This window comes from Nuphar pumila, chromosome 16 (genome assembly GCF_984573655.1).
Source record: "Nuphar pumila chromosome 16, dmNupPumi1.hap1.1, whole genome shotgun sequence".
Lineage (NCBI taxonomy): Eukaryota > Viridiplantae > Streptophyta > Magnoliopsida > Nymphaeales > Nymphaeaceae > Nuphar > Nuphar pumila.
Window position 1 is genome coordinate 81,791,265 of NC_143264.1, and position 15,997 is coordinate 81,807,261.

The 15,997-nt window shown below is 38.2% G+C and overlaps 1 protein-coding gene across 1 annotated transcript in view; it reads right to left on the reverse strand.

Annotated features, from left to right (window-relative positions):
• The window catches only part of LOC149813833 (beta-ketoacyl-[acyl-carrier-protein] synthase III B, chloroplastic-like), a 39,401-nt gene extending 23,994 nt beyond the window's left edge, over window positions 1-15,407 (reverse strand). The window contains exons 1-6 of the mRNA XM_089991310.1: window positions 15,334-15,407; window positions 15,066-15,243; window positions 14,275-14,423; window positions 13,951-14,087; window positions 880-982; window positions 667-785 (exon numbers count right to left, since the gene is read on the reverse strand). Of these exons, the coding sequence (XP_089847436.1) occupies window positions 667-785; window positions 880-982; window positions 13,951-14,087; window positions 14,275-14,423; window positions 15,066-15,238 (681 nt within the window). The 5' untranslated portion in view covers window positions 15,239-15,243; window positions 15,334-15,407. The remainder of the gene's footprint in view (window positions 1-666; window positions 786-879; window positions 983-13,950; window positions 14,088-14,274; window positions 14,424-15,065; window positions 15,244-15,333) is intronic.
• Between the last annotated feature and the right edge of the window lie 590 nt (window positions 15,408-15,997).

Here is a 15,997-nt window from a genome sequence, read left to right on the forward strand (position 1 = left end):
TACTCTCTATTTTATTTTTCTTAACAAACTTTCAGTCATCTCCCCGTAAAGTTTGAAGGGGATATGTATATATATATATATATATATATATATATATATATATATATATATACCCGATAGAGGTATTTTGATCATTTTATATAGTTGTTTCTAAAACAACTATTTTAATAGGTAGTTTTTTTTTATTTAAATGATTTTTTATATGCATTGGGGGTCCCACATAGTCGTTGGGACCCCTCTTTTTCTCTTTTTTCATTGTATATAAATAGGGGCTTTCCCCCTTGTATTCTTAGGCTTGTGGAGCTCTCTTTGAATAAAGTCCTTCACATTTTCTTGTTTAAGCCTTTTAAAGGCTTTTTGTATTGTCCAACAGTAGACTTCTTTATTATCTCTCTTGTGCTTTAGTGCTTGTTCATTATTGGACATTGTGAATGCATTCAGCATTATTGGGTTACATTTCCGCATAATTACAAAGGACTATGACTGTGTGTGTGAAGAAAGAGTTTTAACAAGGGCTCACTGTGACAAAGCATGCTCTCGTAAAGGACTATGTTTCTAAGCCCAGAAACCCAAAAGGATCCACGAACCAATGGGAACTCACCACTCTGCCTTGTTTGAGGTGCCTATTTCCTTTCCAGCTAAAATCATAAGGAGACAGAACCATACCTGCACTAATAAAGCACCAGCAGCATCACCAAAAAGAATACAGGTACCCCTATCACTCCAATCCACATAGCGAGAAAGTGCATCGGCCCCAATCACCAAAACATTCTGAAAACCACCACCTGTTAGGTGGAGCAAAAAATTATCACTCTTACAAAGAAATATGAAAAATAATCAAAGCATGAGAAATAAAAGTACATGTAGAACACAAACTACCTTTAATATAACGGGTCGCTGTGACAAGACCTAACACAAACCCACTGCATGCAGCCGTGATGTCAAAGGCAAGTGCATTTTTACAACCAAGTTCCCTTTGGATCTGCAGTCAGTACAACAGATTGAGTCTTTCCTTTCCAATTATCCATTATCCCATTGTGAGTCGATTTAATCAACAGTTGATTAGCAACTGATAATTGTGTTTTTTCTATAAGATCAAAAAAATAAATAGAAAATTATGAATCAAGCACCAACAGTTTCACTTATCACTAGAAGTATTACACAGAAATGCAGCATGGCACTTTTGAGGCAGAAAAAAATGAATAGATACATCCACAAACAAAATGTTGTGTGCTTATGCATGGTTGGCATTCTCAAAACACAGTATCGGATCGGCCAAACCTAACTCAGTGACTCGGGTGAGTCAAGGTTTTTTATTTAATTTATCAAAAATTAATGATGAACATATAACTTTTTTCAAAGAATATAACCATGTGAAATATGAATTTCTCACACACACACATATATATATATTACTAAATCTATTATATATTTAACACACTTCTATAAATACATATATATAAAGCCAAATATTTAAATATTTTAGTGTTTCATAAGACTTGTAGATATTCTTTTTTTTCTTAAATATAAGAAAATATTTTATTATCTCAATCATCTCAATATCTTATAATATTTTTGGGTTGATGGGTTCTATTTTTTATTAGTTAAGAAAGCTTTTCATTGTTATGTTATTTTTAATATAGGCTTTTTATTGTTTTTTTTCTAGTTAGAAGAACCTAGCAACCTTGCCTAGTGTACCGTGACTACCGTCCCTTGGTGATAGTACTTTTATCATGCATAGTATCGTGTATGGGCAGAAAAATAGTCTCATATCGATGGGAAAGGGTGGAAGGCTCATCTAACATGTATTATAAATAGGCCCTTCACTCACCCAAATCCACATGTTGTACTTTTGGTAAGGGCTTTAAAAGTAGCATTAGAGGTTATACCTTCAATTTGTAATGAAATGGATCCAATCCAATAAACACGCAAGAACACATGTTTGTCAACATAGATCTTTGTTCAAAAGGCAAGCTTCTCATTTTTCTAATAATGCAATCATTACAAGTGAAGTCCCTTTTATAAATATTCTTAACAAAATGCAAATAAGAAAGCTTGACGACATAAGGATGTCCAAGTCTTTTATGCCAAACATTTATATCTTTATGTTGGGCGACATTACAAAAAGAATTTTTTGGAATTTGTACAAACTCCATATAGTAGAGATCTCCTTTTCTAGAGTCTTCCCCAATCAACTTCCCGAACTGGCGATCATGTACCCAACATTTATTTGATGAGAACTTAATATCACAACCATGGTCCGAGAGTTGAGAAACTGAAAGCAAGTTTAAATTCAATTTTGGTATAAATCTAACTTTTGGAATAAAGAAATCTTGTTTTTCAAAGTTTTCAACTCCATTGATTTCAAGAGAAGCACCATTAGTGGTTGAAACAAATGATAGAAAAACATTTTTTGTATATTCAGAAAGTGCACAAAAATTGGGAGTCGTATAAAAGGAGGCACCCGAATCTAAGAACCAAGAGATCTTACCAGGAGGAGATGACATAGCGGTACCGAAAATGGATCCTTTGAGTAAGGGTTGAAGAGCCTCCATGATTTGACTTAGATACAATGCCCCATTGTGTGAAGTAGATGGATTCTCCTTTTTTTATGGTTGAAACGTGGTGGACATAGCTACCTTCTTTTTTCACTTAGGACAAACCGGCTTAATATGTCTTGGTTCTTTACAAAAGTGGCAAATTATTTTTCCATACTCCCTTCCTTGATTCCATCTTCTATTTTGTTCGCATTCTTCCCTTACTCCTTGATTTTGATCTTTGTTGAAATGAGGCTTATATGTTTTTAAATTGCTTCCGGGCCTAGAGACGGCATAAGCACCTGCCTTTTCATCTTTATTTGAAGGCATGGCAAGAACACTTGGGTTTGATTTACTCATTCCCAAACGAGTCTCTTCTTTACTTAATTTGGTAAGAACAACTTCACGAGGGGGAGAAGTGAAAGATGATAGGAGAGAAGATCTTATTTGTTCGAATTCGGGTCTAAGCCCATTCAAAAAATTAAAGAACCGATCTTCCAATTGTTTGTGGCGAAGCTCAATGGTTTTTTCACTCCACTTTGGTTCAAGCATAGCAAGTTCATCCCAAATGGAAGACAATTCGGTGAAATATTCTCTAATGGTCATTTCGCCTTGTTGGAGAGTCAAAGCTCTCTTTTGGAGATAATACTTGTGGGATAAGACTCTTGAGGTATACATTCTCTCAAGATATTCCCACACTTGAGATGTTCTTTTAAATTTTAAAATATTTACATTTATTCTAGTCTCAACCGAAGAAAAAATCCATGATAGGATTTTATAATTTTTCATCTCCCATTCTTCATGTTTTTTGATATATTCTTCAAGTGCTTTGGCTCTTTCTTCTCCATCAAGATTTTTTACTTCTCCCTTTTCAACCATCATAATTTTTTGCTCCATTTTCGGTATTGAACATTGGATGTACCCTCATAGTCCTTTACCTTTGATGTGAGCTTCCATGTTACCGGCCCAAACATGATAGTTTGACCCATTAAGTTTAAAACCAAGAGAAAAGTGAAAATCTTTTTCCACCATATAAGAAGCTTTTATGAGAGACTTCAAGAATAAAAGTACTTACCACAACAAGTCTTTAACGCTTACTTGATGTGGTGTGCTTCAGTAGAAATGAGTTGTAGAAGCTCTCCATGCCAAAATGCAAGGATGAAGAATGAGCACAATTTTCGAGGTGGTCACTAAGATGAGGTAAATCACGAACTATTCTTTTAGAGACCTTGCTCTGATACCATGTAAAAGTGTCTTCAAATAGACAACATACACAAGAACACTAAGTTCTTTAATGAGAAACGCGCGCACAAAGGCACAATAAGAACACTTGGAACAAATGTGTACAAAGGCACAACGCATTCATGAGATCACAAATGCACAAAGGCATAAAAAATATGAATCTTTATTGAAATAGTGAGAGAACTTTTGCTAAAAAGCTTTACATTTACAAAGGGGGATAACCCCTATTTATACATGAGAGAGACCTTGAAGGGGCTCCACTCATAGACGTTAGAGCCCATCCAACGGTCACATTTGTGACCGTTGGAGGGGCCCAACATCTATGATGTGGGCCCCCCAAGACTAGAAAAGATAAAAAAGAAAAAAAAAGTTAAAAAAAATTACAATCATATTCAAAAAGATAAATATGCATAAAAGGTGAAAAGACAGTTTTACCCTTATAATATATATCTATATTTATATGTATATAGATACATATACATATAATCTCTCTCTCTCTCTCTCTCTCTCTCTCTCTCTCTCTCTCTCTCTCTCTCTCTCTCTATCTCTCTCTATCTATCTATCTATCTATCTATATATCTATATATCTATATATCTATATGTATATATAAATATATATATATATAGTTTTACATTTTAACAGTGTAGGCACCTTGATAGAGCCTTAGGCTCTCCAATTTGGTTATGAACATAGGTTTGTCCCTTGTGCTTTGGGTCATGACTTGTACAAGTCCTCCAAACTGAGTTTGTAGCCCTTTAATTGTCCCAATTCACTGTTATAGCCGGATTAGTTAGGCAGCCTTTAGCAAGCACTTTACTCCCCCTGTTTGGCTTTCCCGAATGCTTTATAGACAACCCCATATTTCTAGCCATATGTAAGGATGGGAACCTCTTCAGTCTCATGCATACCACTGTACATTGGGTATTGGGCCCTTATGGTGACTGCATATATCCCCATTCGCAAGCATAAATCCATAGCTAACATTTCCAAAGTAGTCTTGCCGGATTTCTTTTGGTGAGGGTTTCCTGTCATAAAAAAATAAAAAAAGACAGACATGCAGAGCATGCCGAATTTCTTTTGATGACAGGCTACCTCCCTCTTGGCAACTCGTTAGGGCCCCTATGTTATGCATGATGAGAAGGGAAACCTTTTTATGGGAAAGGGCGTGCACTTTGGAACACTGCATGACTCTTTTCTCGTAGGAAAAGGCATCTTGTATAAAACAGGCCTAACTCATAGAAAAAAAAACCCTAAGTAGGCTGACATATTTCTCATGGGTATAACATTCAAATATATATATATATTTATTTATTTCTCATGGGTATGTTCATTTGATGCCCCGCAAAAATAAAAAAAAAGGATCCAGTCCTTTGACATAGGATGAGTTATATCCTATGTCAATCCTAGCCACCCAGCTGAAGCATCTGGATGGCTAGGATTAGTCAACATCCAGGTGAAAATGTAGACCAATCCTAGCTGTTGATTGGACGGCTACAATTGAATGTAGGATGGAGCCCATCCTATGTCAAAGGACTGGATCTGTACTCTGCAAAAATGGCTGCCTTTCTTGTGAAACAAACGGACCCTTTAACAAAAATAAAACTCAAGTTTATGCCAAATACCATGAGAATAGATCAGGTCGGAGGCACCTCTGACAGCTTACCATCAAAGGTGTCCCTGATGACGTTCATCTATAAGATGAATGGCATCAGAAACACCATGGATCAACTGTTTGCTTTCTAGATAGGTCTCAAAATTTCTTTCAATTTTTAAGGCTTATGAGATTTTCCCGAGAAAAATCACTTTTTGAAAATATCTCCGAGAAAAAACCTCACCGAGAAATTACTTTAAACAATACAGGTGACTATGATTTAAAGTATCATTGTTTTTAGCTAAAAATAGATATTCTATCTCCCATTGGCAGTCAGAGTTTTCTTTTGGTTGTTGTTCTCTTGTGTTATTCTTGATAAGGTTCCATCGAGCCTGAAAAAGGCACATACTGCGGATATAATTTATCTACTCCTTTTAACTAATGTATCTTCATCTCTGCCCAAAAAACAGCGGACTTTGTGCTTCAAATAAGACATTCTATATCCACTGTCGCATCTGCCGTAAACCTCCTATATCTAGTCACATGAGTTGTGGACTATGCATACCTAGACACTTCTAGAACCTGACATAGTGCAGTTGGACACATACTGGGTACCAATGCTGACATCAACAGCTGATTTCCAATGATACAACAACAACAACTACGCCTTCATCCCAAAACAATTGGGGTCAGCGATATGAACCAAAAAAGAAATTCATTTTGGGTCTTCCACATGAATCCTTTTCCTCCAATCATTTCTATCCAATGCCATGTCCTCGGTGAGGTTCAAAGCATTCATATCCTTTCCGATCATCTCCATCCAAGTCTTCCTAGGCCTACCCCGACCTCTTTTAACTAATCTATTTTCCCATTTCTCCAACCTTCTAACTGGAGCATCATTAGGCCTTCGCCGAATATGTCCAAACCACCGTAAACGATTCTCTCGCATCTTATTTTCAATGGGTGCAACACCTACCTTCTTACGTATCTCCTCGTTCCGAATCTTATCTCTTGTTGTATTTCCACACATCCATCTAAGCATCCGCATCTCAGCTACACTCATTTTTTGAATATGATGTCTCTTGGCAGCCCAACATTCCGTACCATATAGTAAAGCGGGTCTAATAGTCGTCCTATAAAACTTTCCCTTCAACCGCAATGGCATTCTACGATCGCACAGCACTCCAGTTGCACTTTTCCATTTCATCCACCCAACCTTTATCCTATGATTTACATCTCCATCAATTTCTCCATACTTTTGAATGATGGATCCCAAATATTTGAAATAATCATTCACCGGTATTTCTTACTCACCAAGCTTCACTACACTCCCATCCCTACTTCGTTGCTTACTAAACCGACATTCCATATATTCAGTCTTACTCTTACTCAACTTAAAACCTCTAGCTTCCAATGTCTGTCTCCATACGTCTAACTTAGCATTAACCCCAGCTCTAGACTCATCAATCAAAACAATATCATCAGCAAACAACATACACCACAGTACATTTTCTTGAATTGATCTCGTAAGCTCATCCATCACTATCGCAAAAAGGAAAGGGCTTAAAGCAGATCCTTGATGTAACCCAACCAACAACAAACAACAACAACAACAACAACTACGCCTTCATCCCAAAACAATTGGGGTCAGCGATATGAACCAAAAAAGAAATTCATTTTGGGTCTTCCACATGAATCCTTTTCCTCCAATCATTTCTATCCAACGCCATGTCCTCGGTGAGGTTCAAAGCATTCATATCCTTTCCTATCATCTCCATCCAAGTCTTCCTAGGCCTACCCCGACCTCTTTTAACTAATATATTTTCCCATTTCTCCAACCTTCTAACTGGAGCATCATTAGGCCTTCGCCGAATATGTCCAAACCACCGTAAACGATTCTCTCGCATCTTATTTTCAATGGGTGCAACACCTACCTTCTTACGTATCTCTTCGTTCCGAATCTTATCTTTTATTGTATTTCCACACATCCATCTAAGCATCCGCATCTCAGCTACACTCATTTTTTGAATATGATGTCTCTTGGCAGCCCAACATTCCGTACCATATAGTAAAGCGGGTCTAATAGTCGTCCTATAAAACTTTCCCTTCAACCGCAATGGCATTCTACGATCGCACAGCACTCCAGTAGCACTTTTCCATTTCATCCACCCAACCTTTATCCTATGATTTACATCTCCATCAATTTCTCCATACTTTTGAATGATGGATCCCAAATATTTGAAATAATCATTCACCGGTATATCTTGCTCACCAAGCTTCACTACACTCCCATCACTACTTCGTTGCTTACTAAACCGACATTCCATATATTCAGTCTTACTCTTACTCAACTTAAAACCTCTAGCTTCCAATGTCTGTCTCCATAATTCTAACTTAGCATTAACCCCAGCTCTAGACTCATCAATCAAAACAATATCATCAGCAAACAACATACACCACGGTACATTTTCTTGAATTGATCTCGTAAGCTCATCCATCACTATCGCAAATAGGAAAGGGCTTAAAGCAGATCCTTGATGTAACCCAACCGTTATCGGAAAATTGGTTGACACCCCTCCACAAGTGCGGACATTGGTTACTACTCCTTCATACATATCTTTAATTATACTAATGTACTTGAGAGAAACACCTTTCTTCATCATTGTCCACCAGAGAACGTCCCTAGGTACTCTATCGTATGCCTTCTCTAAATCAATAAAAACCATATGCAAATCTTTGTTCCTCTCTCTATATCTTTCAATAAGTTGTCTAAGAAGATGTATAGCTTCCATAGTTGATCTTCCAGGCATAAAACCAAATTGATTCTCCGATATCATGACAACCTTCCTCAACCTAGACTCAATCACCCTCTCCCAAAGTTTCATAGTATGACTCATGAGTTTTATACCACGATAGTTTGTGCAATCTTGTATATCACCCTTATTCTTATATAAAGGCACCAAAGTACTCTTCCTCCACTCATTAGGCATCTTATTTGTTCGCCAAATCAAGTTAAAAAGATTTGTCAACCATTCTAAACCTTTCTCTCCCAAGCATTTCCAAGCCTCGATAGGTATACCATCTGGGCCAACTGCCCTTCTTGATTTCATTTTCTTCAAAGCCTCTGCAATTTCTTTCTTTTGAATCTTGCGCATGAAGTCACGATTTATCTCATGAAAAGGAATGGAGAAGTCTCCAAGATCTTGAGCATGACTATCATTAAATAGCTTATCAAAATAATCTTTCCATCTCTCCTTAATCTCCTCATCTTTGACTAAAACCCTTTGCGTTTCATCTTTGATACATCTAACCATACCCAAATCCTTCGATTTCCTATCTCTCATCTTTGCAAGCCTATAAATATCCTTCTCGCCTTCTTTGGTATCCAACTTGTCATAAACCTCCTTATATACCTTAGCCCTCGCGTTTCGAACAACTTTTTTAGCTTCCTTCTTTGCTATCATATACTTCTCCAAATTCTCACTATCACGACTCTTAGATTTCTATAACACTCTCTTTTAACCTTAATAGCTAATTTGACATCCTCGTTCCACCATGATGTATCCTTACCTAGTGGTGCACCGCCTTTAGACTCACCCAATACCTCCTTAGCTACTTTTCTCATACCACCCGCTATCTTATTCCACATTGATTCTGAATCCTCCTCGAGACACCAATCAACTTCCTTAACTACCTGCTCTACAAACATTCCTTGTTTAGCTCCTTTCAGTGCCCACCACTTAATTCTAGGATCTATCCTATGTCTATCCCTTTTGCGGCATTGTCTAATTCTAAGATCTAAAATTAAGACTCTATGTTGTGTAGCTACACTTTCTCCTGGTATAACCTTACAATCGATGCAACAACCCCTATCTCTCTTTCTAAGGAGGAAAAAATCTATCTGACTCGTATTAACCCCACTTTTAAATGTTACTAGGTGAGACTCCCTCTTCCTAAACCAAGTGTTTGCTAAGATCATATCATAGGACAAACAAAAATCTAAAATCCTTTCTCCACTTTCATTTCTTTCTCCTATACCATAGCCTCCATGGATATTCTCAAATCCATCCCTACTAATGCCTACATGTCCATTAAGGTCACCGCCGATGAAAAGCTTTTCTCCATAAGATGTCTCTTGTACTACTCCATCTAAATCTTCCCAAAATTGATGCTTAATGGAATCATCTAAACCTACTTGAGGTGCATAAACACTAATAATATTAATAATATCCGTACCTAATACTAATTTAATAAGTAAAATTCTATCACCCTTCCTACGGACCTCAACTACATTATCTATAAACTGACGACTCATAACAATCCCTACTCCATTCCTATTCCTATTTATTCCTGTATACCAAATCTTATATCCCCAAGGTTCTATCACTTTAGCTTTCTCACCTACCCATTTGGTCTCTTGAAGACATAAAATATCAATCTTTCTCCTACACATAACATCTACTAACTCTACCAACTTACCAGTTAAAGACCCTATGTTCCAAGTGGCTAACCTAATTTTATGGTCTTGGACTAACTTCTTTACCCCCACCCGTCCAACAAAGTGAGGGAACCCTTGCCTATTTGACACCACACCCGGGCGCCGGTGTGACGCGTCGCTTCTGGGCGACGACCTAGCAACCCTTGCACATTTATCACTGCCTCCGGGCCTAGAGAGTACAGCGCGTCGCTCAGTAGGGAACGCCCCAACGAAATTCTCATATTGGTTCATTTTCATAGGATATGACAAAGTTTTTATGCTGGCTGTCACAGGCCTACCGCAACCCTCCTCCTTTATCCGGGCTTGGGACCGGCAGTGTATAACTACACAGGCGGAGTTCTTGATGTAACCCAACCGTTATCGGAAAATTGGTTGTCACCCCTCCACACGTGCGGACATTGGTTACTACTCCTTCATACATATCTTTAATTATACTAATGTACTTGAGAGAAACACCTTTCTTCATCATTGTCCACCAGAGAACGTCCCTAGGTACTCTATCGTATGCCTTCTCTAAATCAATAAAAACCATATGCAAATCTTTATTTCTCTCTCTATATCTTTCAATAAGTTGTCTAAGAAGATGTATAGCTTCCATAGTTGATCTACCAGGCATAAAACCAAATTGATTCTCCGATATCGTGACAACCTTCCTCAACCTAGACTCAATCACCCTCTCCCAAAGTTTCATAGTATGACTCATGAGTTTTATACCACGATAGTTTGTACAATCTTGTATATCACCCTTATTCTTATATAAAGGCACCAAAGTACTCTTCCTCCACTCATTTGGCATCTTATTTGTTCGCCAAATCAAGTTAAAAAGATTTGTCAACCATTCTAAACCTTTCTCTCCCAAGCATTTCCAAGCCTCGATAGGTATACCATCTGGGCCAACTGCCCTTCTTGATTTCATTTTCTTCAAAGCCTCTGCAATTTCATTCTTTTGAATCTTGCGCATGAAGTCACGATTTATCTCATGAAAAGGAATGGAGAAGTCTCCAAGATCTTGAGTATGACTATCATTAAATACAACAACAACAACAACAACAACAACTACGCCTTCATCCCAAAACAATTGGGGTCAGCGATATGAACCAAAAAAGAAATTCATTTTGGGTCTTCCACATGAATCCTTTTCCTCCAATCATTTCTATCCAACGCCATGTCCTCGGTGAGGTTCAAAGCATTCATATCCTTTCCTATCATCTCCATCCAAGTCTTCCTAGGCCTACCCCGACCTCTTTTAACTAATATATTTTCCCATTTCTCCAACCTTCTAACTGGAGCATCATTAGGCCTTCGCCGAATATGTCCAAACCACCGTAAACGATTCTCTCGCATCTTATTTTCAATGGGTGCAACACCTACCTTCTTACGTATCTCTTCGTTCCGAATCTTATCTTTTATTGTATTTCCACACATCCATCTAAGCATCCGCATCTCAGCTACACTCATTTTTTGAATATGATGTCTCTTGGCAGCCCAACATTCCGTACCATATAGTAAAGCGGGTCTAATAGTCGTCCTATAAAACTTTCCCTTCAACCGCAATGGCATTCTACGATCGCACAGCACTCCAGTAGCACTTTTCCATTTCATCCACCCAACCTTTATCCTATGATTTACATCTCCATCAATTTCTCCATACTTTTGAATGATGGATCCCAAATATTTGAAATAATCATTCACCGGTATATCTTGCTCACCAAGCTTCACTACACTCCCATCACTACTTCGTTGCTTACTAAACCGACATTCCATATATTCAGTCTTACTCTTACTCAACTTAAAACCTCTAGCTTCCAATGTCTGTCTCCATAATTCTAACTTAGCATTAACCCCAGCTCTAGACTCATCAATCAAAACAATATCATCAGCAAACAACATACACCACGGTACATTTTCTTGAATTGATCTCGTAAGCTCATCCATCACTATCGCAAATAGGAAAGGGCTTAAAGCAGATCCTTGATGTAACCCAACCGTTATCGGAAAATTGGTTGACACCCCTCCACAAGTGCGGACATTGGTTACTACTCCTTCATACATATCTTTAATTATACTAATGTACTTGAGAGAAACACCTTTCTTCATCATTGTCCACCAGAGAACGTCCCTAGGTACTCTATCGTATGCCTTCTCTAAATCAATAAAAACCATATGCAAATCTTTGTTCCTCTCTCTATATCTTTCAATAAGTTGTCTAAGAAGATGTATAGCTTCCATAGTTGATCTTCAAGGCATAAAACCAAATTGATTCTCCGATATCATGACAACCTTCCTCAACCTAGACTCAATCACCCTCTCCCAAAGTTTCATAGTATGACTCATGAGTTTTATACCATGACTATCATTAAATAGCTTATCAAAATAATCTTTCCATCTCTCCTTAATCTCCTCATCTTTGACTAAAACCCTTGGCGTTTCATCTTTGATACATCTAACCATACCCAAATCCTTCGATTTCCTATCTCTCATCTTTGCAAGCCTATAAATATCCTTCTCGCCTTCTTTGGTATCCAACTTGTCATAAACCTCTTTATATACCTTAGCCCTCGCGTTTCGAACAACTTTTTTAGCTTCCTTCTTTGCTATCATATACTTCTCCAAATTCTCATTATCACGACTCTTACTTAGATTTCTATAACACTCTCTTTTAACCTTAATAGCTAATTTGACATCCTCGTTCCACCATGATGTATCCTTACCTAGTGGTGCACCGCCTTTAGACTCACCCAATACCTCCTTAGTCACTTTTCTCATGCCACCCGCTATCTTATTCCACATTGATTCTGAATCCTCCTCGAGACACCAATTAGCTTCCTTAACTACCTGCTCTACAAACATTCCTTGTTTAGCTCCTTTCAGTGACCACCACTTAATTCTAAGATCTATCCTATGTCTATCCCTTTTGCGGCATTGTCTAATTCTAAGATCTAAAATTAAGACTCTATGTTGTGTAGCTACACTTTCTCCCGGTATAACCTTACAATCGATGCAACAACCCCTATCTCTCTTTCTAAGTAGGAAAAAATCTATCTGACTTGTATTAACCCCACTTTTAAATGTTACTAGGTGAGACTCTCTCTTCCTAAACCAAGTGTTTGCTACGATCATATCATAGGACAAACAAAAATCTAAAATCCTTTCCCCACTTTCATTTCTTTCTCCTATACCATAGCCTCCATGGATACTCTCAAATCCATCCCTACTAATGCCTACATGTCCATTAAGGTCACCGCCGATGAAAAGCTTTTCTCCATAAGATATCCCTTGTACTACTCCATCTAAATCTTCCCAAAATTGATGCTTAATGGAATCATCTAAACCTACTTGAGGTGCATAAACACTAATAATATTAATAATATCCGTACCTAATACTAATTTAATAAGTAAAATTCTATCACCCTTCCTACGGACCTCAACTACATTATCTATAAACTGACGACTCATAACAATCCCTACTCCATTCTTATTCCTATTTATTCCTGTATACCAAATATTATATCCCCAAGGTTCTATCACTTTAGCTTTCTCACCTACCCATTTGGTCTCTTGAAGACATAAAATATCAATCTTTCTCCTACACATAACATCTACTAACTCTACCAACTTACCAGTTAAAGACCCTATGTTCCAAGTGGCTAACCTAATTTTATGGTCTTGGACTAACTTCTTTACCCCCACCCGTCCAACAAAGTGAGGGAACCCTTGCCTATTTGACACCACACCCGGGCGCCGGTGTGACGCGTCGCTTCTGGGCGACGACCTAGCAACCCTTGCCCATTTATCACTGCCTCCGGGCCTATTGAGTACAGCGCGTCGCTCAGTAGGGAACGCCCCAACGAAATTCTCATATTGGTTCATTTTCATAAGATATGACAAAGTTTTTATGTTGGCTGTCACAGGCCTACCGCAACCCTCCTCCTTTATCCGGGCTTGGGACCGGCAGTGTATAACTAAACAGTTATACACTGGCTGATTTCCAATGATAAATGTCGATAAAATGTTAGACTTAGTAAAGATGATAAAAGCTCAGCAACAACATTCAGGTAATGTAATATCTTTGAGCATATACCTGAGGTCCAGTTCCAAAAAGATCATCAGGAGTAGATGTGCACAGCAAGACCAAGTCAACATCCACTGCTTCAACCCGGGCCATGTCAAGAGCTCTTCTGGCCGCCTCAGTTGCCAAGCTTGTCAGTGTTTCATCCCCTGCAAAGTCTACATTTATTAAGCATTTCTACCATCAAATTCTACAAATAAGACTAGGTTCACATCAAATTTGACCTTTAGAAATACCATATATCTAGTCAGTCAGCTAAGTTGAAAATTAGATATTCTGAGTCATTGTTAAATGTGAAACAGTCAAAACACAATTATCACAAGAAGAAAAAGTTACCTGAAAGGATCCTTCGATTGTGAATTCCTGTACGAACAGATATCCATTCATCTGAAGTTTCAACAATTCCTGCAAGATCATCGTTTGAAATGCTAAGTTTTGGCACAGCTGAACCACAGCCAACCAGTTTGGAACCCTTGCCAACAACTCTGCATTTACATTTTATAAAATAAGTAAGCAGAAATAAGCATTTGATATCACAAATACTTATGTTTATTAGTAGGTGAAGGATAACACATTACAAAACTTGAACAATTAATGGACGTACTCATGAAACCAGTATATCGTCCCCTTCATTCACCAGCAAGTTTAGATATTAGTCCAGCGACTTTTATAACTACTTTCATTGAAGCCCATTTAGAAAACTGCACCTCTGCTTCCATGGAGAAGCACAAGTAGGCACGCGCAAAAACTTGGTTTAAAACGATGGTTTCCCTAATTGAAAAGGCAAGACCATGATGACCAAAAATGATCCAAAATAGGCAAGCAGGAGGGATACCAAATGATAAACACGCCGGGAATATCCATAGCACATCAGGCTCGAAACCAAATTCTGGATCAAACTAAAACAACACATAGATCTCATTTCTCTTGAAACAATGAAGTCCTTTATCACTCAAAACGTGAAGAGAAAGGCAAAAAAAATTTGCCCCATAAGTACTAAATAACTAAAACCACAACCATAACCAACTTGAGTGAATGCTTCCACAGATACCAACCACACCCATCACATAAAAACCAAAACTACAAGTCGCAAAAAAGAAAGAAAAAAAAAGGAAAAACAGAATGACCTTGAGAATCGAGGCTTCAATGAAGAAGACGATCCTATGGCGGACCCCTCCTCGACTGCGCTGCATCTGAACTTACGCAGAACACTCTTATTCCTCCCCAAATAAATCCCAGTTTCAGAAATGCGGCAAATGCCCAATGAAGAAGGGGAGAACAGACGAGAGGCGCTCTCCATTCCAACTTCGATAAATAAAAACCAATACAAAATGAAAATCGCAACAAGAGGGAGATAGGGAGGGTGGGGGTTTCTGCGTTATGCTTGTTCTGTACCAGATGGGGGCAACGCTAGAATTCTGAAGTGATTTATGAGCCGAAAATCTAAAATCCTGGGTGCATCGCCCGAGAGAGAGAGAGAGTTTATCCTCGGGAGAAACGACGATGAATTTTACAACCGTTGCATATGTTTTTGTGATCTTTTGTTTTTTTTTTTTTTTGCCGATTCTGCACCGACCCAGAGAGTCTTTCGACAAACGTTCTAATCCTTTCCGGGTAGATTGCAAAAAGTTTTTGCTCAACTCGTACATGCTTGGCAAGCACAACATGAACAATGAGTGTTCAATTCGTACAGGCTTGTAATATAATTTTCTGGGGCTGCGCTTGTTTGGCAGGAGCAGTTAGTGCACGTCACCTTGTGTTGGGACGTTGCAAGTTCGAACCCCAAATGGTATGATTGTATAACTTTTTTCCAAGAAGAAAGCTGGGGTTAGGCGGACCCTACCTTTTATTGAAAAAGAAAATATATTAATTACGTAGAAGGCCTCCAATCGGAGGCCGTGTTAAACCAAACTTGTACCGAATCCAAAGAGACTCTCCTCGCAAGAGTCCGAGCTATTCGATTTTCCTGTTTTGCAGCAACTTGAATGCATACTCTGTTAAAACCATACAGAATGTCCACCAGACGGTTCAGTCTGTCTCTCGCCTGACCTCTTCCTTC